General features: G+C 40.5%; 1 protein-coding gene across 1 annotated transcript in view; it reads left to right on the top strand.

Moving 5' to 3' along the window:
* LOC122652968 (ELMO domain-containing protein A-like) overlaps positions 1-22,914 on the top strand; it is a 115,537-nt gene that overhangs the window by 9,330 nt on the left and 83,293 nt on the right. Inside the window, exons 2-3 of the mRNA XM_043846855.1 lie at positions 16,674-16,847; positions 16,959-17,061. Of these exons, the coding sequence (XP_043702790.1) occupies positions 16,707-16,847; positions 16,959-17,061 (244 nt within the window). The 5' untranslated portion in view covers positions 16,674-16,706. The remainder of the gene's footprint in view (positions 1-16,673; positions 16,848-16,958; positions 17,062-22,914) is intronic.

Below are 22,914 nucleotides of genomic sequence, written 5' to 3'. Positions count from 1 at the left end.
AAAAAGAAGCCAAACCGTGGAAGCTTCGCACTTCAGTAAATGTCTTCGGAGTAGGCCATTCAACAACGCTTCGGACCTTTTCCGGATCAGCTTCAACACCCTTTGAAGAAATTATAAAACCAAGGAAAACAACCTTGGGCAGCATGAAGGAACATTTCTTTAAATTGATAAACAACTTCTCTTGCTGGAGTACTCTGAGAATTTGTTTCAGGTTGTCTATGTGCTCATCTGGGTCTTTACTGTACACCAAAATATCATCAAAATAAACAACAAGAAATTTATCGATGAAGGGACGAAGTACCTGGGTCATGACTCTCATGAAGGTGCTAGGTGCATTCTTCAGGCCAAAGGGCATGACCTTCCACTCGAATAGTCCATTGTTGGTCTTGAAGGCTGTCTTCCACTCGTCTCCAGGCCGGATGCGAATTTGATGATATCCACTGCGAAGGTCAATCTTGGAGAAGATTTTAGAACCGGACAGCATGTCTAGCATATCATCAAGCCGAGGAATTGGGAACCAATACTTGATGGTGATCTTGTTGATAGGTCGGCTGTCCACACACATGCACCACGAACCATCCTGGAACACCACAAGGGCTTATGCTTTCTTCAATAAACCCGTTCTTGAGAAGCTCTCCAACTTGTTTATTAAGCTCTTCATGCTCGGAGGGACTCATCCTATAGGCGGGCAGAATTGGTAGCATAGCACCAGGTACCAAGTCGATGGCATGTTGAATGTCTCTGAGTGGAGGTAGCTCATTGGGCAGTTCTTCGGGTATTACATCTGAAAAATCCTGCAGTAATTCCTTGATGGGCTATGTAAACTTCTGTTCGGATGGGGCAGCAACCTCTTGAGTCACCAAGGCAAGAACCAGACCTGTATCATGGCTGGTTTGTTCAAATTCCCTTTGCGGAACAGCTAGCAATTTATTTTCAGATTCTGTCCCCTTTTGATTAGTGCGCATGACACGGCGTTTCCGTATTTCTGCAGGCAAATTAAGTGGGTACCACCTGATTTCTTCTCCTTTATGTTGAAATACACAGATTTTTTCTTCCTAGGAGAGCAACGTCATTGTCATAAAGCCACGGTCTCCCTAGTAGAACATCAGTCATTCTCATCGGAATGATATCACACCAAATTTCCTCTGAATATTTTTGGGCTTGTAAGGGAACATAGCATCGTTTGTTCACATCAAGCTTATTCCCATTCAATAAGGAGACTTTGTAGGGCATCGGGTGCTTCTCAAATTTCAGATTTGCCTTCTTCACAAGATCTTCAGACACAACATTAACGCAGCTACCACTTTCAACAATTATTTGGGCAGTGCGGTCACCTGCTCGTAAGCGGGTATAGAAGATGCAACTACGTCGCCAATTTTCACCTTTAGATTCAGCACTCAATATACGTGCTACTACTTGTACACCTCGGGTATCTTCAAGTTCATCACCCAAGTCGTCAAAATAAGCAGCACCATCATTATCATCATCAGGGGGTAATGCATAAATACCTTGTTCATCAAATTCGTCAGGGCTGTCTTCTTCCTTGTCAGCTACATTGATTGGTCTTTGTCTTTGTGGGCAGTCCTTAGCATAATGTCCCTTTTCATTACAGCGATAACAAGTATTTGACTCACTAGTGGTCATTGGGGCTTTGCCCTTGTCCACACGTGAAGAGCTGCCAGAGTAGGGGGCTGTTTGTGTAGAACCAGCAGTGGTGTTATTACCTCTATTGTAACCATTAGTTGGTTTGGATGCTGGAAAAGATTTTCTGGTGTCGACAGCAGTGGAGCCAAACCTTCTAGTGGTGCTCAATGGGTCTTCAGCCTTCAATGCCTTCTCAAAGCAGTCCTTGATGTCCAGAATATCCACAACGCCAATAGCTCTAATGATATCAGATCTCAATCCCAACTGAAATCGAGATAACATCTGAGTAGCACTTTCTATGGTGTCAGTACGAGATGAGAGAGAATTGAACTTTTGCATGTACTTGGATACAGTCATGTTCCCTTGACGAAGGGAGTTGAATTGATCTTGCATCTGAGCTGTATAGTGTCTTGGTAAGTACTTCTCTTTCAGATCATACTTCATATCCTCCTAGTTGGTAGGTGCTTTGCCTTCACATTCCATGCCCCTCTCTGTCTTACGCCACCATTCTCGAGCAGAGCCAATTAATTTAGTACGTGCCAGTCTCATCTTTCGGTCTTCAGGCAAGTCATACTAGTCAAAATAGTCATCTAGGGCAGCAAGCCAGTCATAGAATTTTTGTGGATCACCATGCCCATCATACTCTTTCAGTTCGAGCTTGACCTTTTGTGTATCAAATCTCCTGTTATGGCCTTCATCTCCAGTGAAGTAGGATCTCAAGTATTCCTCAAAGTTAGGTCTTCGAGGTGCTTCAATAGTTCTGTCCCTGTCTTCTCTGTAGTCATCTCTGTCATACCTACGTCGATCCCTGTAACCTCGTTCATGTCTAGACTGATCTCTGTGGTCCCTGTGACGTCTAGGATGATCTCTGTGATGTTCATCCCTTCCCAGAGTTCCATGAACTTCAGAATGTACTTGTAATCGATCCTCCTCTACATATAGAGGGTTGTTTACAATAGGCACAGCTGGCCTTTGCTCAACAATCTGTAACCAATCACTGATCTTATGGAGCATGTCGAGAATTGCAGCCATTGGATCAGGTGGGGGTGGCCGTGGTGGATCAACAACAGGGTTGCCTTGTCCTTCCATAGCTTTGATACCAATTTGATGTAGCCTAGGTGAAATAAGTCTCACTTAGGACCAGGTTGTGTAATAGGTTGGCCGAATGGACAGATTAGGGTAATTAGGGCAAAAATTAGGGTTAGAAATTGGAGATTGAGTTAGGGTTTTATTAGGTAATGGTATGCAGGTTTTTAGGGGTCTATTGGTATAGGTTTTACTTAGGCTTGAATAGGAAATAAGGTTTCAGAATTATTAGGGTTAGGGTTTTGGGTTTTGGGAATGAAGGGAATAAAGGGATCTAGGGTTTCTAAGGGGAGACAGGCCAAGGGATTCTGGCCGAGTGTCACAGTGGTGGGGGAAAGGGTTCGGTTGAAGTTTGGAGAGGTTTGGATGGTTGGTTAGGGCTGGGCAGAGTTTAGGAGTTTTAGGGCTTAAGAGAGAAGGGCTGTAAGCTAGGGTTAAGCAAAGGGAATAAGAGAACAGCTGTAACTTACGGTTGCAGGTCTGAATGTGCAGAAGCAGCAGCAGCAGATTGAATATTGAAGAGACCTCCTGACCTTCACAGTGCAAGGAGTCGCAGGAGAACCCACCCTTCACCACCTTGAGTCCACAAGGATGCAAGCTCGCAGAGGAGCAGAGGCAGCAGCTCGAAGGCAGCAATTCCTGATCTGAAAACAGAGATTTTTTTTGATGTTTAAAGTTGTGGGGGAGCCTCCCACGAATTGGCTATTTATAATAAAAGGGGGTGGCCAAAAGGCTTTACAAATAAGCAACTTAAAAGCAATCCTAGTCAGATTAGGAGTGGGAATTCCTAATCTGAATCCTAATCACAAACATAATACATCATAGACTTATACTCTAAATAGGAGTATAAGTTTGAACAACTAACACAACTAAATAATTATCCCTCTAAAATTGTGGAGGGAGAACTAAAAAGTAAAAAGGCTCCAACGCAAATCAAAGGCTGCTCAAAGGCTGCTCTTCTTCTTCCTGCGTGAACTTGGATCTGCATCACTAATCCTTAAGCATGAATAACAGTCCACATAGATTGATAAACCACTAATTAGAAGATTAGGACTATAAACCAATATCGAGGCAATGCAATTAATTCAAAAAAATAGTTACTGTTTTAGGAATGAAAAGGTTGGGGAAAATCATAAATAGTTACTGTTTTAGGAATGAAAAGGTTGGGGAAAATCATGCAAACAAAATTATAAAATTCTGTTTACTAAGGTTAAAGAAGGGATGGGCTGTAGAGGTTGGTTTAGGACTAAGGCTTTCAAAAATAAAATCTGGGAATGGGACTGGGGTGGCTAGAGATAGGGTTAGGATGGGAACAAGGATTTTCGGTTGAGAGGGAGATGGAGGGGAATGGCAATAATGGGCTGGAGTGTTTCAGCCACAAGGGACAGAGGGGGGAAAAGGGGATTCACGACAGCAGCAGCAGGGGGGGGGGAAGGGATTCACGCAGCAGTAGTGGGGGGGGGGGGGAAGGGACTCACGAACAGCAGCAGGGGGGGAAAGGGATTCACGAACAGCAGCAGGAGGGGGGAAAAAGGAGAAGAGAAGGGAGAGTCATGGGGGAGGGGAAGAAAGAAAGAGAGAGATAAGAGAGAGAGGGAGTTAGAGAATTACCTTGAGAGAGAGAGAATCGTAGAAGGGGAGGGGGGACTGCTCTTGCTGCAAGTCTTTCTTCAATATTCATTCATTAAGTCGATCAAATGTCTGAATACAACTTAAATAAAGACAAAAAAATATAAATCCCTAAAATATCCTTAACCTAGTTAAAACAAAAGGAACAACCAAAGTACCCAAAGTACCCTCACATAAGTTATAAAGGCTGAAACTAAAGTGCAGAATTAAACAAATAAAAATACTAAAATGCCCTTCACTTATTCAGCCTAAATCCTAAAATGAAAATGACAAAAATAACCCTAGATGTCTAAACAGCCTCGTGCTAGCCTGTAGCCTTTGAAATCATAATCGAACCATAGCAACTGGCTACATGGAAGTAGTCTCCTGGGCCTTTGGTAGTGGTGCACAGAGGGGCTCTGGTAATTGTATGGCATGATGCCTCCATCAGGAACCTTCATAAATCAGCAAGGTAGTAATGCAAAAGTCGACCTCGAACCAAGGAGAAACCAGTGAGAGATCGATTGTAGCCAGGATCAACACGATAAGGATCTATTAATGGTGTGCAACAACAACAAACCTTGAAGATGATTGGGAATTGAATTTTATCTTCAAAGGGTATCTTCACAATAGTTTATAGCAGTCACAGAAACAGCACAGCAGTGTATGTTGAATAGTGTTTGAAGTTGTCGTAGTAAGGGGGAGGGAAGTCGTGAATTAGCGCTAAGAGCTAATTCAAGATTCCTTCCTCAGGGGTGTTTTGGTCCTTTGCTGTTTACCCTATTGTCTATTGTCTATCTTATTAATTATTGAATGTATTGGGGCAGTAACTGTTACGGCTGTGACACCCAACAAGTTGCAGCAATTCTCTCCTCTTCCTCCTCTCTTCTTCTTTCTTATTTTATTACATGGTATCAGAGCTGGATCGATAGGGACTGGTTTACACTTACAAGGATCAGTAGTTCTCTTTTGATCAAGGCTCTACAATGGCTGAAATCTTCTTCGACAATATGATTGGTTTGTAGGTCTTTTCAGGCTCTCGTTGGAAGGGGTGCAGCACCCTATGCTGTTTTTGATGTTTATCTAGAGACTAGTTTGTGATTATATGAAGAACTAGGTCTGATTTTTTGTGGTTTTGATGAAGAATGTTGAGCGGTGATTTGATGGAAGTCAGCAATATTTAATCGTGATTTTCTATGGTGAGTTGGTTTATGCTTTTGGAAGAGACACGATTTTTTATTTTAATTTGGTGACCTATTTATTGGCTGTCTCTTGGTTTGACGGTTACCTTGGTTTGTGAGAATGGTTGAAACCAAGACTACCGTGGCTGAAATTTCATCTTCTCATCATATTACTGATCGAAAATTAGAAGGAATATCAAATTTCCAGCAATGGAAGAAGGTTGTTCGATTAGCTTTGATTGGCTGTGATCAACAGGATCATTTAACTAAATCAAAACCTGATGGAGATACATCATGGGACACTGTTGATGCACGGATTTTGAGCCAGATGCTAAATTCAATGGAAAATCAGATTGCAGATTTGGTGACTCATATTGATACAGTTAAGGAATTATGAGAATATTTGAATGTCCTGTACTCTGGACAAGATAACCTGTCTCGTATATATGACTTGTCACAAGCTTTCTATAAAGTGGATCAAAAGAATCTCAATGTTACCCAATATTTTGCTGACTTCAAACGTTTGTATGAGGAGCTGAATTCTGTCCTTCCTATCTCATCGGATGTGCAAGCAATGCAAAACCAGCGAGAACAACTTGCGGTTATGGTATTTTTGGGTGGATTTCGTAAGGAGTTTGAGACGGTGAGGTCTCAGATTCTTGGTGGGGATAAGGTCACCACTCTTTCTGAAACTTTTTCTCGAGTTTTACGTGCTTCCCGTGAGAGCAGCCAAGAACCCACTAATGCTGAAAATTCTGCTCTTGCTTCTTTTCCACCAAACCGTGGTCCCTACAGGAGTGTCAGGTAATAGTGGTGGTGGTGGTCGGGGTCGTGGGACTGCCACTAGTAAAGCTCCCACGACTGGTGCTTCGGAGACTTCAGGACAGGCGAGGACCTGTCATCATTGTGGTAAGCCTGGTCACATTCAACGCTTTTGTTGGAAACTACATGGTAAGCCACCGCAATTTGCCAACTCGCCTAGTAGCGATTCGGGTGTTTCTTCTTCTTCCAAGCCCGAGGGTAAGACTGTGATGATGTTTGATGAAGATTATGAACGCTTTACTCAGTTTCAGAATTCCCAATCATCTCAGTTCTCCACTACTACTCTTGTTCAGACAGGTAATGCTACTGCATGCCTCTCATCCACTTCTCGTCCCTGGATCGTTGATTCAGGTGTTTCGGATCACACGACTGGGGTTCCAGGTATTTTTTTCCTCATTTTGTGGGTCTTCTTCCAATGTACTATTAGTTGATGGGTCTTTAGCTCAGGTTTGGGGTACAGGCACTGTGCATGCTACCTCATCTTTGTCATTCTGTTTCTTATTTGCCTAAATTTCCATTTAATTTGTTATCTGTTCACAAGTTTACTAAAGCTCATAAATTGTTCTGTCACTTTTTTCCCTGGCTATTGTGTATTTTAGGATCTCAAGTCGAGGAAGACGATTGGTAGAGGCCGTGAATCTGGGGGGCTGTATCTGCTTGAAGACACATCAGCTGTGGCATGTTCGAGTGTGGCGCTTCCTCATCAGATTCATTGTCGTTTGGGTCATCCTTAGTTTGAAAATTTTGGATAGCCGTTTTAAGTCTTTATCTTGTCTTGATTGTGAGTCATGTCAGTTTGGGAAACTTCACTGTGTAAGTTATCCCCCTAGAGTCAATAAACGGGCTGCCTACTTTTTTGCTCTTGTTCATTCTGATGTTTGGGGCCCTTGTCCGGTTGTTTTTCAGTTAGGCTTTCGTTACTTTGTTACATTTGTTGATGATTATTCCAGAGTTACCTGGATTTATTTAATGAAGAATCGTTCTAAGTTATTCTCCATTTTTTGTGCTTTTGTTCTTAAAATTCAGAATCAGTTTCACACTTCATTAAAAGTTCTTCGTAGTGATAATGCTAAAGAATACTTTTTTGCTCCTTTTTCTACATTTATGGTTCAGCACGGCATTATTCATCAGTCCTCTTGTGCGGACACACCACAACAAAATGGTGTGGCCGAAAGGAAAAACAAACATTTAATGGAGGTCACTTGCTCTCTTTTGTTTGAGATGAAAGTGGCTAAAATTTTTTGGGCTGATGCAGTTTTGACAGCATGTTATCTTATTAATCGTCTACCCTCTTCAGTTTTGTGTGGGAGTATTCCATATTCTTTATTGTTTCCTTTGCAACTTTTGTTTGCTTTACCCCCACGGGTTTTTGGGAGTGTTTGTTTTATTAGGGATCATCGTTCTGGTCGCTCTAAATTGGATCCTAGGGCTCCTAAATGTCTTTTTGTGGGGGTATTCTAAAACTCAAAAGGGTTATTGTTGTTACTCTTTTGATTTAAAGAAATACTTTGTTACTGCTGATGTCAAATTCTTTGAGTCCACTCTATTTGTTGAGTCTTTGCTACCTTCTTCAGATTTGGACGATGATCTGCCCCTCTATGTTGTCGAGCAATCTTCTCCTTTGCAGAATCCTTTGCCAGCCACCTGCTGTGTTTCATCGTCGCTCATCTGACGAGCCGACACCTTGCATTTCGGCCTTTGACAAATATAGCAAACGGTTCGCTACCTCTACCACGTCTTCTTCGCCTCCAGATCCGGATCCTCCAATAGGTATTTCCTCTTCGCCTCCCGCTCCTATTATTTCTGATTTAGATGTTCCTATTGCTTTCCATAAGGGTGTTCGGAGTTGTACCCAGCATCCTATCTCTAATTTTGTATCCTATTTTGGTTTGTCCTTTAATTTTGTTGCTTGTTTATCCACTATTGAGGGTCATCCTATTCCTAAGTCTGTTGTCGAAGCCTTGACTGACCCTGGGTGGAGGGCTGCTATGACTGAGGAATTATTTGCGCTGAAGGAAAATCAGACATGGACCTTGTTTCTTTACCCTTTGGTAAGTCTGCAATTGGCTACCGGTGGATATTTGTAGTGAAAGTTAATCCTGATAGGTCTGTAGCTTGGTTCAAGGCTCGTCTTGTTGCTAAGGGCTATGCCCAGGTCTATGGTATAGACTATCTGGATACTTTTTCTCCTGTTACGAAACTTACTTCAGTTCGCATTTTTCTCTCTTTGGCTGCTACACACCATTGGCCTTTGTTTTAGTTGGACGTCAAGAATGCTTTCTTGCATGGTGATCTCCATGAGGATGTGTATATGGAGCAACCCCCTGGTTTTGTTGCTTAGGGGGAGTCTGGTAAGGTGTGTAGGCTGAAGAAATCGTTGTATGGGCTGAAACAGTCGCCACGGGCATGGTTTGGCCGGTTTACTGAAGTTGTGTTGAAGTTTGGACTGACTCGGTCTGAGAGTGATCATTCGGTGTTCTTCTGGTGTTCTGATGCAGGGAGGATATTTTTGGTAGTGTATGTAGATGACATTGTTATCACAGGAGATGATTCTTCAGGTATTGAGAGCTTGAAGACACATTTAGGACAGCAATTTCAGACTAAGGGCCTGGGATGTCTGAAATATTTCTTGGGTATTGAGGTAGCTCAATCACGGAAAGGAATTTTGCTCTCACAGCGAAAGTATGTCCTTGACTTGCTTTCAAAGACCGGGTTACTGGGATCTAAACCTTTGGATACTCCTATGGATCCCCATTTGAAACTGGTGGCAGATGGTGATGATATCCTTGATGATCCAGAGAAGTATCGGAGGCTGGTAGGGAAATTCAACTATTTGACTGTGACTAGGCCTGACATCTCCTTTCCTGTCAGTGTACTGAGTCAGTTTATATTCTCTCATCGAACGTCTCATTGGAATGCAGTTATAAGGGTTTTGCGCTATATCAAGAAAGCTCCGGGCCGTGGTCTTCTATATTCTGATCATGGTCATGGGAGAATTGAAGACTTTACTGATGCTGACTGGGCAGGGTCTCTAGTTGATTGAAGATCCACTTTAGGTTACTGTGTGTTTGTTGGAGGAAATCTTGTTTCATGGAAGAGCAAGAAACAGACCGTTGTATCTCGGTCTAGTGCAGAGTCGGAGTATCGTGCTATGGCACATGGCACTTGTGAACTGATGTGGATTAAACAGTTGATGGAAGAACTTGGGTTTGGTGATGATTCTCCTATGTTACCATGGTGTGATAATCAGGCTACCATTCATATTTCTACCAATCCTGTGTTTCATGAGAGAACAAAACACATTGAGATTGACTGTCATTTTGTTCGTGAAAAGCTGCAACAAGGGATTATCTCTCCTTGTCATATTCGAATTGGGGAGCAACTTGCTGATTTATTTACAAAGTCTTTGGGGAGTGTGAGAATAGATTATATTTGTAACAAGTTGGACATGATTAACATATATGCTCCAGCTTGAGGGGGAGTGTTAGAAGTTGTCGTAGTAAGGGGGAGGGAAGTCGTGAATTAGCGCTAAGAGCTAATTCACGATTCCTTCCTCAGGGGTGTTTTGGTCCTTTGCTGTTTACCCTATTGTCTATTGTCTATCTTATTATTATTTATTGAATGTATTAGGGCAGTAACTGTTATGGCTGTGACACCCAACAAGTTGCAGCAATTCTCTTCTCTTCTTCTTTCTCTCTTCTTCTTTCTGCTTATTTTATTACAAATAGGAAAAAAGAGAAGAAGATAAAGAAGAGAAGAGGGGGGGGGGTAGGGGAATGGCTCTCTCACCCACGGCTATCCCAGATGTTGAAACATGGAATTTATCCCATAACCGATGCAAGCTTGGCCACAAATTCTATTCTCCAAAATCTGTTCCTTCCTTACTATAGAGGACCTATTAATGGCTTAGGCAAGCTTACAATAAAAATAGAAACTAACTGAAAATAGAAAGTACTGAAATAGAAACTATTAAAACCTAACTAAAATAGAAGGTAAAATTAGAAATTATTAAGCTTTATAGTTCAGACACATGCAAGAATAACTAAAATAGAAACTAATAGATTTAGTAACTGAGTACTAATAAGAGAATAGTAACAAAATAAAATCAGATTTTCAAGTCTTCTAGCTGCCGATCCTCTTTCTTGTCAAAGCTTGGATTCTCATGTGGTCTCCACCAAGGATCTTCTAATAATATTCTCAAAAATAGAAACTAGATCCTTGTCAAAAAAAGGCTAACTTGGTCTTCAATCCTCTAAAAGTTATCCCATTGATCCTAGAGTGTCTTGCTGTCCAAGGCTTCTAGAATAGAGGCACACATGATCTAAGCTGGGACCCACAATACTGTTCATGTAAAGGTACTGTTCATGTGAACAGTAACTTTATTTTTGAAATCTGTTTTAGTCCTGTTCTTCATACTTTAATCTGCATCAGGTAGATAGTAGAAAGCGCTAGTTTATCTTCATGTTGTCATTAACTAGGGCTTTAAATAAAATATAGGCAGCATAGGTTGCTGCAACCAGAAACAGAAACCAGACTGTGAAAGGACTAGCAAAACAGAATGAATGAGATTGATGACTAATTGACTATTAGTGCTCTGATACAAGAGATTGAAAGAGAGAAGAAGAGAAGAGAAGAGAAGAAGAAGACGATGAGGGAAGAAGAGAGCCACGATAGATTGAATGGTTCTATCGTGGTCTATCAAGCTTTATTTATGCTTTGTGAGTCGTAGGCACAACAGGAAATAAATCCTAGTCACAATCTAAAACTTAGACTACAAGACTATTTGCCTACCTAACACAACTACTTAACATACAAGTCATAAAAGTACAAACAAATCAGTAAACCCAATATACCACGATCGGGATACTCCCCCTATCGTGGTGAGCTATCAACACTCCCATGGTACAACTTCTAACAAGATGAATTTGTTCAAAGAAAAAAAAAAAAAAAAAAAAAATAAAGAGCCTTGAACCAATAATGGCTAAGGAGATTTTTTTTTTTTTTGGTGAATAAAAAATTGTATTACCAAAGTCCGAGGAGGGCGAGGAGGAGAAAGAGGGGGGGGGGGGAAGTACAAGAGGGGGAGGCAAGAAAAAAGGGGGGGGGGGGGGAGCTCCGGGCCCCTCTAGTGGGGGCGCAGCAGAGCGCTATCAAGACCCCAGGTAACAACAATATGCCTGTTCCTTGGGGTGTCCAAAAACGCCTTGTGAGGCAGAAGACCAAGCTTAGAGGAAACCTCCCAAGAGATGGCTTTCCAAATCAGGTCGAAAGGGCGAGAGTTGGAAGTCCATCTCCTAAGGTTCCTCTCCATCCAAATGTGATAGAGTGTCGCACCAAACACGAGCTTGCCGATTGTGTCACAAGTGGTGCAACCAGTGAAGGTCATGACCATCTAAAGCCACTCATGAGCGAAAGGAAGAATACTTCTGCTACGGGGCCAGATGGACGACAGGGCTTTTTTCCAGATGGTGGAGGTGAAAGGGTAGGCAAAAAAGAGGTGGTCAATGTCTTCGGAGCCATTCCAACAGAAAATGCAAGAGGGGGGGCAGGGATTCTTCTGTGGGCTAGGAACGCTTGGGTTGGGAGGCAGTGGTTAAGGGATCTCCAGGTAAGGAAGCTATGGCGGGGAATGTGGCCTTTGAACTATACAAGCTTGTGCCAAAGGACAGTAGGGGCTTGAGGTCTAACAAGGTTCCAGGCTGATTTGAAGCTAAAGAGGCCATTGTTGGAGGGAAGCCAACAGACCTTGTCCGCCGCAAGATCAGGGGGGGGAGGGAGGCCCAGATCAGGGAAAGGGGGGGGGGGGGAAAGGGGGGAAGGGTGAGACCAATCGCCGTGAGAGATGATAGAAGACAGAGGGGCAGATTTTGGTATCTTGGAGGAGTAGATTGCCCTAGGGCCAAAGAAGTTATAGAGGACCCCAAAGGGATGCTAGGGGTCAAGCCATAAGGAGGTGGAAGAGCCGTCAGTGATGGAGGAGGAGATGGCCGAGAGGGCCAGAGGGCGAAGGAGGAGGATATTGCGCCAGATCCAGGAGACATCCTTGGGAATGGTGGCGGTCCAGATCGAATCATTTTTGAGGAGGTGAGGGTAGACCCATTGAACCCAAATGGAGTCATGCTTAGTGGAAATTTTCCAAACGAGTTTCAGGATTCCCGCAGTGTTGGAATCGCGGATGCCAAGACCTCCCTCGGATTTGGGGAGGCAGATAGATTTCCAGCTGGTCGGGTGAAGAAATCTGGAGGATTCCTTCCCTTTCCAGAGGAAGGCAGCAAAAAGGGACTCCATAGCTTTGGTGGTGGCTTTTGGAATGACAAAGATATCGCACCAATAAATGTAAAAAGATTGGAGCACGGATCTAATGCATTCCGGATTGCGAGTGTAGGAGAGAAGCCTGCCTTTCTAGAGTTGGTGGCGCTTGCGGATCATGTCCAGCATAGGGGTGCAGTGGTGGCTGGAGAGTCTAGCAGGGATGAGAGGGAGGCCAAGATATTTCATTGGTAGGGAGCCCAGAGAGAAACCAGTGAGAAGAAGGGAATCTTTAACAAGGTCCGAGACTCCAGAGAGGCTAAGTAGATTAACCCAGGAACAAATTCATCAAGAGTTCCATTGCAAAGTTCAGGCCTAGCCATTAACCAAGAAGCAATGGAAATGACGAAATCTGTGACTGCAAAAGATTATATTGAAAATGAACTTAAGCAGCTTGTTGCCACATGATCTGAAAGTAAGTGCTTTTTTTTCAGAAAAAGAAAGGTCTGACTCTGTTAACTAGTAATTAATAACCGTTTTTCTTTTGGGATAAGAGGAAAAGAAGGGGAAAGATAGAATCACTACATGTCGACTATGCCGAATAATTTATCATATTGCACATGTTATGTGTTGATATACATTGTTGTGGCCCTTAACAGCTTAAGCTTGTGGGATAAGCAGTTGTGACATGGTATCAGAGCCAGGGGGTCAGGGGTTCGTTCCCTGGTAATTGTGAGGGGTTTGTGTTATGTGTTGTTGTGCTCCTATGTGTTGGTTGTGCCCCCCTTGGTGCCATGTGATGGTGTCACGTGCAGAGCCATGTGTGTGTGTGCACGTCCGGGGGGGCCCTTACTTTCCAGCTCGAGCTTTTGGCATAAGCAGTTGTAACAACATACATTACTTAAGAGTTTCCCAAGGAGAATGGGCCACTTCTTCCAGGATGTTTGTCCATTGGAACCATTGACTTCTTAATTGGAAATGAACTAAGAGGCTTTTGCTTGGTTGTTGATGATCCACTCTTTCTCTGCCAGACCCAGATTACCTGTAGAAATCTATTGTGCCATTTAAATCTACAATACTGCTCGGCCTGAAAGGAAGAAAAACATGTTTCGGTACTACTCTCCAAGAATGATCTCATATCTTGTAAATCCTAGTTAGCAATAGATTGTCTGTTGGAATTGACTTAATATTCCTTTCTCTATGTTCTGGCAAACTTAACAGGGTTTTTGTCTGACTCACACCTGTGTCCTTATTTTGCCAATAAAATATACAATGCAGACAGGTATTCTTCTTCCAGTCCTATGCTGTTTTATTCTCAAAGTATCTACCGCATGCAAAAAGAAAAAGGGAAGATGATGTCTGGCGGTCTTAAAATGGCCTCACATTGGGATGGTGGGGGGATGCTACATGTTTTTGAGTTTTGATTGGGTAAAGAATGCTGAGATGTATGATGGAGTTGACTGAAATATATAAATAAGGGCTTCTAATGGCTTTTTGAGGCTGAAACCTTAAAGAGCACTGACAGGACTGCACAAAGTCGTATGATGCACATTAGCTTCACATTACCATGTAATATAAATCTTAGAGAAGGTTAGGATGTTTATCCAGTAAATGTCATCTATTGCCCTAGGAGGAAGCTTCTAGAGAGGAGCTTCATCCTAATCAATATTCAAATGGAAAGAGAGAGTACTTTGCCGAACTCAAAGAAGATGGAATCAGCACCTCCTTGGAGGGAGCAACATCGATTTATTTGAAGAAAATACGTTTGTTTTGATATACATGAGACTTTTGATATACAAAAAAGCCTTTTTACAATTACCATCAAGTCTAAAACAAATGAAGACTTAGTGATAGGATTAGACAATTAAGAGAGAGGTAGGTAGTGACTCAATTGAAGAGGAGTGATACGGTGCAGATTAGAGCAATAAAAGAACAAAGGGTAGGCCAAAAATCACCTTGGGAGAAGTAAAAAGATATGGATGTCTAATGGAGGAGCATTCTAATTAGTGGTTTGGGAGCATAAAAAAATTGGGTTATCTTCATCAGTGTTCTTTGAGGATACTTTTGGATGGTCAAAACTCCTTTGTTTTGGGTGATATTGGTGTTATTTGATAGGTTATTGAGTTACCTATCCAACGAGTGCAAAATCTTTTGGTTCCTGGTTGTATTGGAGAGTTTTGGCCGATTTACTGATGGGGTGTTGATCAATGATGCGATTTCTTTTCTAGAAAGTGTAATTAGAATAAGAGTTCTATTTCATGCCTATTATAGTGGAAGTATCCTATGTTGAGTCTTAGTTTAATTGGGAAAGGTGTTGAGCTGAGCACTCAAGGTAGTTGCTATATTATGAGTCGTTATTATTAAAGAGAATCAGTTTGCTAGTTGTTATCTGAACTGTTAAGTTAATGACATTGAGCCTTAGGGTATTGGTACTGGGTTTGGGTAAGAATTGTCGGCGATTTCTCCTTTGTTTTGCTATTTTCCTGGGGGTAGCGACTTGGTGATATTGCTGGTTTGATTTTCTAGCTTGTGGCTTAGATCTTCTATTATTCATTTTCATCATTCTGTTGTGTTCTTCTTTTCTTCATTAATTATATCTCTCTTCTTGGAATTCCTTTGGGCCCATTACCTGCGGGCATAGTAAGGAATTTTTCGCTCCTTTTTTTGCATCATGTCTTTAGGTTAATAACTAATGCCACCTTAGATCGAGTTGAATGACAGGATTCAGTAGCTGAACCTTTATTAGTTGTTAAGGGTTTGTTGATTTGAGTTGAATCTGTGACTTTGTTGGGCTGCTGAGATGACCTAACCCCAGTTTGAGGAAGATTTTTTCTTTTAATAATTGTTTAACCCCCCCTCCCCCCGTCCTTAAAATCCTTGTAAAAGCATACTTTTACTGGTATGAGAACAAGCCCTTAGAAATGTAGTAAATAGTGAATCACAACATAAACTGGAAGTAACAAAAGGAGTTGGGTCGCTCCAGGCCTGGATCAAGTTTTGTGAAGAATCTAGTTGAGATCCCCAGCTTGAGATATGCTTAACCTTCGTTGTTTCAAGTTGGATTATTATAGATTGCTTTAGTCTTTTTTACATAGAGGGTGGATCTCGGTGCAACGGTAAGGTTGCTCCATTGTAACCTAGTGGTCATGGGTTTGAGTCGCAAAACAGCCTCTCCTCAAGTTGGGGGTAAGGCTGCATACATTATGACCTTTCCCAGAGCCCACAGTGGCGGGAGCCTTGTGCACTGGGGACGCCGTTTTGATTTTGGGCGTTTTTTACAGGTAAAATAGTTAAGTTGAACCTTGTGAATCTTCGACTTAAGTTTTCTCACTAAAATAGTAGTGTCTGTGCTGGAATGGCTTCCAATGCTGTGGGTGCGGGAGACCCACTCCCAAAGGTTTAATATAACAAATTTCTAGCGAAACTTTGCATTTTCCCTGGAGAAAAACAAGTTAGTTTGAAGTTTTCCTCATATATCCTTTCTGAATTAGTGCACTTTTGAGACAATGTTCCTTAATGATGGATGGATTATAATTATTAAAAAGACGATACTGGTGAGTATTGTACTCAGGGTTTTAGTAATCAGTATCGGTATCGGTCTCTACCGATATCGATTCGATACCAATCTAAATTGGTCCGTATCGATCTGGATTGGTCATGTTTTCTTAAAAAAAACTTGATTTTTTTTATAAATATTTTTACCCTTGTCCGTACCGATCAACCGATATGGAATCGGCCAGGAATCGGTATCGGTCTCCATTGATACCGATACAAATCGGCCGATCCAGCTGATCCGATATCGATTCCTCAAACCATGATTGTACTGAAGTGACTTATTAGAAAGGCAATTCCTCAGTTCTGGGTACTGAGACCATTCTACAGACCTGGGGCCCTTATAACTTGGAACATGTTGAATTGTTAGAGGATTAGAATCCACCATTAGGTGGACTCCATCCAAGGGATTGGAGTCACAAGTTCAGCTTAAATGGGTGAAAGATATTGTCTGCACTTAAATCTAACACTATTATTTGATAATGTTTTCTCATGTCCTCATGAAAGATTTAATCAATTGAATTACAACAGGAACTATTAGTGAAGACTCGACAAGCTTATCTCATGACATCAGGAAATTTGAGGAGAAGGGTCCATCATGGAGATATTGATGGGAAAAGGTATGAACATTTGGAAACTTCAGGATTGGAAAGCCTGAGTGAGCCTTTACTAGGGAAGTCCAGCTATGATAGTACGTGCTCAGAGGTATCTCCTTTCTTGTATATTTCCTATTGGGTTATATGTTGCTGATGGAACGAATCATAGCGGTTGAGATAAGCCTCAACTTGGTGGATATAATATATTGCTGCCTTGTAGGTAGACACTCAAGAAGATCTTTGGGAAGATGAAAGGAAAAAGGAACGCCTCCACTGGACATTTCTTTTCTCCCAGTTGATTGCTCAATGGGCACAATGGTTGGGTGAGGTTTTGTTCATGGATGCTTTTGCCACTCTTATATGAAGTAAAAGATTTTGCGCCCATCCCCTCCCACAATTATCTGCGTGTGTGTTTGGTAATCCACAGTTCCACACCTTTGGTTGGACATGAATTCCAAGTCCAAGGTTTGGTATGTTGTTTATGGTTTATGCTATGCATAAAAGACGCAGAAAAAAAAAGAAAAAGAGTAGGACAATGAGTGGAAGTGCAATGTAAAACTCAGAAATCTAGTAGGCTCCGTCTGGTTGCAAGTAAAGTGAGATGAAGTCAAGTGAAACTAAAGCATAAATAAAATGAAACTTTCTAGTCATTACCATCAGCAATTGTATAACTATCTCAAAATCTTTCTGATTATTAAATTTTTAAATTTGCTTCACCTTTCAACCACATTTCTTGGATTTGAATATAAAAATATGACAGGGCTAAGAAATCTATTTGAACATTTTGATTACACCATATTTGATATATTATAAATCAGTTAACACAATCATGATTACAAAAGTTTCCATTAATTTCATTTCACTTGTAACCAGATGGATATGCATTGGGTCAAGTTTTTGAAAATGTTAAAATAAGATCTTAGATTTTCTATGTTCTCTATCCTACTAATGTCCAGGTGTTTATTTGTTTGGCCACCTTTTTTGGTTGAATGTGAGTCCCAAGTCCTAGCTTTTTTGTATGTTGTTTTTCTGTTGTATGTTACACCAAGGAGATGGAAGAGGAAGCAAAACAATATTTGGACATGGTCAGTTTTTTCGTAATTTTTAACCTATATATCATAGTTTTCAAGGCGTCGCCTAGGAGTTCAGGTGGATTTTTGGGGGCTTAGACGGCTGCCACCTTAGTTGTATTGAATGCCTTAGTGTTATTGACCTAAGTCTAGCCCTTATTTATGCCAAATATCATTTAAGTAAATGTCAAGATATTATTCATAATAAGAAAATACACCCAATTTGAATCCAATAAAAATAGTTAAAAAATAAAATTCCAAAAGGATAAAAAATAAAATCCCCATTCAAGAACAAAAAGTAGATTTTTTGGCGGAAGGTGAAATTTTCAACTTTCTAATGCTGGAAGTTTTTTCAAATCTAAAAATTCCATAAAACTTAATATGGTAAAACATTGCTAAAAACCGAAAGTATGGTAAAATATTCATTTGTTTTGATATACAAAAAAATATTTTCATTCAGACCGATTTTGACAGTATTCACGCACATAATATAAGGTTTAACTTGAATATAGCTTCTTCAATATAAATCAGATTTAAGCAATCTTGGATTTGTTGGAAAGCTGGTTGTGTTCTACCTAATACAAAAAGTATCATGTAAAAAAAAAATCATTTGATTAGTCAAACTTCTCAGAGAACAAAAACATTTCTCTAATCCAAGAGCAGTTTAATTATTTGTAGATAAGATCATATTTTCTAAGAACAATATAAACCAAATGTGAGACTAGGTCTACTAGGACAATGATCAATTCCACAGTATAAACCAGACATATATTTTGATTTTTTAAAACTTCCAATAGCTTGCTTCTTCAGTTCTGCTGTCTTCTAGTTCTATATTGATTTTTGAATTTTAATGATGTGGCTTGATATTGATTTATGATGACTTGATGTGACTTATTATTGATTTTTGATATGGCTTAATGTTAATTTTTGATGACTTGATGTGGCTTAATGTTGATTCTTGATGATAAGGTATCTATTGTAGCATACCAAATAATGTTAGAAAAGAGGGGAAATAAAAAAATAACACTTGGGTGCCTTCGTCGCCTAAGCGCTTAGGCACCCCTCCACCGCCTTGGGTCGCCTTGCCGACTTGACAACTATGCTATACATAAGAGTTTTTTAATTGAACAGATTATTTGAAGTTATTAACTACAATTATGTATGCTGTAAATAATTTGAACTTATATTTCTCTGGATTGTTATGTCATAGTTTAACTATGCTGGATTTTATTAGTAACTTCTACTTAATATTTTAAATAAAAGAGTACAAATATTTTTGAAAAGAAAGAGGAAAACATCACTAACCTGTTGAATCCCGGCTTCTAACACCCTTAAATTTGGATTGCTATGGGCCCACAGGTGACAAATAACTCAGATTGAATGAGTAGTGGCAGTTCCGTAAATATTCAGAACAGTTTAGGACCCTTTGGAAGAGATAGATAGGGATTGGGACAAGTCAGCGAATAAATTAGGGGAAAGGATAAATCTGGAATTTAAAACTAGCATGGGACAAAAACAGAAGGAGCTTTGAAGAGGAGGGGCTTTTGTGTAAAACCAAAATATGCATTTTGTACCACATAAGAAGAGAGCTTCTTCCTCATGATAAGAACAGGAGCCAGCGGAAATGGAGCCTCGTTTCAGGTACAGTAACTTACCCTTTATGACCCCAATCTACTTGAAATTTAAGGAAGATGTTGCTAACCCAATAGTCTCTAAATCCATCCAATAATTCACCACACTAGCTATTAAAATTATATAAAAAAAAATTTTCTGAAATAGGGCTTGGCATAAAGAAGGAAGACCAAAACTGAGTTTGATTTGAAACTTTCTAGTCCAGCAGACTTTTTGAATGGAACTCTGCAGATTAGGTCGCCCTTAGATAGTGATTATCACCTCAAGGTTTGAGGCTGAAAGAGAAGGACATGAGAGAGATCAAGTTCTCCCTTATGGATCTCAAACTCTTGCCAGAATAGAATATCGATAACTAAGAGGAAGAATTCAAACAAAAAGAACAGGGAAAGGTTGGAAGAAGAGTTAAGAACAAGTAGAGAGAACAAAAGAAAGATTGAGGGTGAATTCAAACCTGAGAAGGTGAAGAAACAGGAGGAAGATGATCACCGACAAGCATGCTCTGCAGCCATGATAATAAAGTCAGTTCAATTCATTCAACTCTCCTTAATCTTTGGTTACAGGCATTTATATGAAGAGTAAAAGTCTCCTAATCTTCTTATCTCCTAATCATATCTGAAACTGGAAACAATTTTAACTCAAAACTCCAACTCCTAAGGTTCTGTCTAACAAGCATTTAAGAAAATAATGATTCAAATTACAAAATTACCCATAAAAAATACACTAAATATCCATAACAGACCATAACCCAGGTTTGGACCTGGTTTGCCTTGGTCTCGGTCTCTAGACTGAGTCAAGCCAGTTCATCCATGCATCTGCATCAAGACTATCAAGTGAGGGGTGCTTTTATTTTTGATTGGACTCCTATGTTGGGTGTGGTTTTTCTCATGCCTGTTGCCTTCTCTTTTCTTTTAATGTAGGTCTTGCTCCTTTTCTATTGTGCACCTTGTTAAGTGTAGTCTCAGTTTCTATGGGTTATTGTGTTTCTTTTGTTTTATTGTTAGTCTTAGTTAGTGAGGGGTATTTGGGTACTAGATGGTACTTAAGTTCGGTTATTTTGTGGTTCTTAGTTAATATAAATACAATTCTAGGCCCACAGTCATAGTTCAAAATTTCGCCAAATCTCGATGAGATTTCGAGAATTTCGACCCCCTCGAAACGAAATGACCCCTCGAATAAAAAAAAATACTAAATTTCGATCGAAATTCTCGAGATTTCGAGATATTTCGAGACATTTTCAAAATCTCGCGAGATTTCGAAAATCTCGAGAAAATGCTTTATATAAAATACCATGTTTCGATAGTCTCGGTCGAAATTTCGACCGAGACTAAGAAACAGAGCATTTTTCCTCTTTTGCTTGGTTTTTGCTTATTTCTTCTTCAATCTTCCACTTCCCACTTGAATCCTTGTCACATCTACGCCGGAATCACTTGGAGAACAAACTTCTTAGCACATCTGTGAAGCCTTTCCACTATTTCAGGTAAAACCATATTCTCAAAATTGATTTTTTTTAGGGAAATGCTTGATCAACATGTTTGTTTGTGATGAAATAAATATATGTTAGACACCGGAAGCCGATCTACGACTTCACGGTGTCGAAATTTTTTTTTGGTATATATATTATTTATTTATTTTTCTACTTCAAAAATTGGATTTATTTACAACAAAAATCAAAAAATAATAGGGGTTATGTATATTGTATGGTGATGAATTAAATATATGTTAGACACCATTGGCCGATCTATGGCCTCATGGTGTCAAAAATATTTTTCTGCCAATAATTAATTATTTTAATTTTTGAAAATTATAAAAAATATTTAAAAAATTCAAAAAAATAGCAAAAAATAAGAAATAATGAGGTTTTTGTTTTAAAATTACTGAAAAATATAAAAGTAAATTGTACATACTTCTTATTTGCTGCCCATTTACATATCTTTTCGATTTTGTTGTGCTAGGCCAATATTTATTTGAAAAATATTTTTAAAAATTGTTTTTAAATATGAGAAAAATATGAGGGTTAGGGGAAAAATACTAAATAGTTATATACTTATATACTTGTGTTAGTGCTCTTAAATCTTAATTCTTAAACATTTAAAATTTTAAACTAAAAGAATTGATATGCTTCAGTGATTAATGAATTGTCTTTTGTTCATGCAACAGTAAACTAGTCTGATTATGACGAACCGTGGTAAACGACAGAGACAGAGGCAAGAGGGGCAGAGGCAGCCGGCCCAGACCCAGGAGGAGGTGAGCACACCCAAGCGCACTAGGGGTGACATTGCATGGTTGCATGGCACTCCAATTGATGGGGATAAAAGAAAATCCCAATGCAACTATTGTCACATGCAGTTTTTGGGAGGTGGTGCCACTAGACTCAAACAACATCTAGCTGGGAATTCTCCTGAAGTGGTCGCATGTCATATGGTCCCTGTGGAGGTATCTAGGGCTGTCATTGATTACATGAAGGGAGGGAGTAAGAGGAAGGCTCAGAGGGAGAAGGCAAAAGTAGATCTTGAGGAAGCAGTGAGGTGTACAGCGGGAGGCCAATCAAGCCATCGTGATGATGATGATGATAACAGTGATGATGTCTATGTTCCTGATGATATAGAGACTGAGCAAGAGGCTAGGGATTGGAGACGAGCACAGATGATGAGTAGAGCCAGTTATCATGAGGACCAGGAGAGAGTCGAGAGACATAGAGTAGGTGGTAGTGGAGGAGCTAGTACCTCTAGAGCTGGTGCTAGTGGTAGTGGAGGAGCAGGTACAAGTGGAGGAGGTGGGTTGCCTAATCCCTTTAGGAGATCACAGAGTACGAGGGCAGCTCCCCCTCCGCCTCCACCACCACAAGATGACCCAGCACTTCACCAAGCACCTGGTGTTTATAGAAAGAAAGGCAACAAACAACCAAAAATCAAGAGAGCATGGAAAAATCTGAAGAGGATGGTGAAGGAATCTATAGCTAAGTGGATGTTATACCATACCATCCCAGCAAACACAGCACAAGGCCCCTTTTATCAGACTATGATAGATTCCATTGCTGAGGCTGGCCCAGGGTATAAGGGGCCCACCCCATATGAGATTATGAATGTGTATTTGCCCCAACAGAAGAGAGAGCTTGAAGACTACATCAATGAAATGAGGGGGTTGTGGGAGAACTATGGGGTGACCATAATGTGTGATGGTTGGACTGGTCCTACAAGAAAGTCCATCATCAACTTTATGGTGTATTGTGATGGGAGGACAGTCTTTCTAAAGTCTGTTGATGCATCCAAGGAGAAAAAGGATGCAAAGTATATCTACAAATTGCTAAAGGAAGTGGTAGAATATGTAGGAGTGGGGAACGTTGTCCAAATTGTAACGGACAACGGAAGCAACTACAAGAGTGCCGGTGAGAGGTTGATGCAAAACAATAAGTACCGGTTGTTTTGGACTCCATGTGCTGCCCATTGTATAGACCTCATGTTGAAGGACATGGGA

This window comes from Telopea speciosissima, chromosome 2, assembly GCF_018873765.1.
Source record: "Telopea speciosissima isolate NSW1024214 ecotype Mountain lineage chromosome 2, Tspe_v1, whole genome shotgun sequence".
Lineage (NCBI taxonomy): Eukaryota > Viridiplantae > Streptophyta > Magnoliopsida > Proteales > Proteaceae > Telopea > Telopea speciosissima.
The sequence above is the reverse complement of the archived record's forward strand: the minus strand, read 5'-3'. Positions and strand labels throughout refer to the sequence as shown.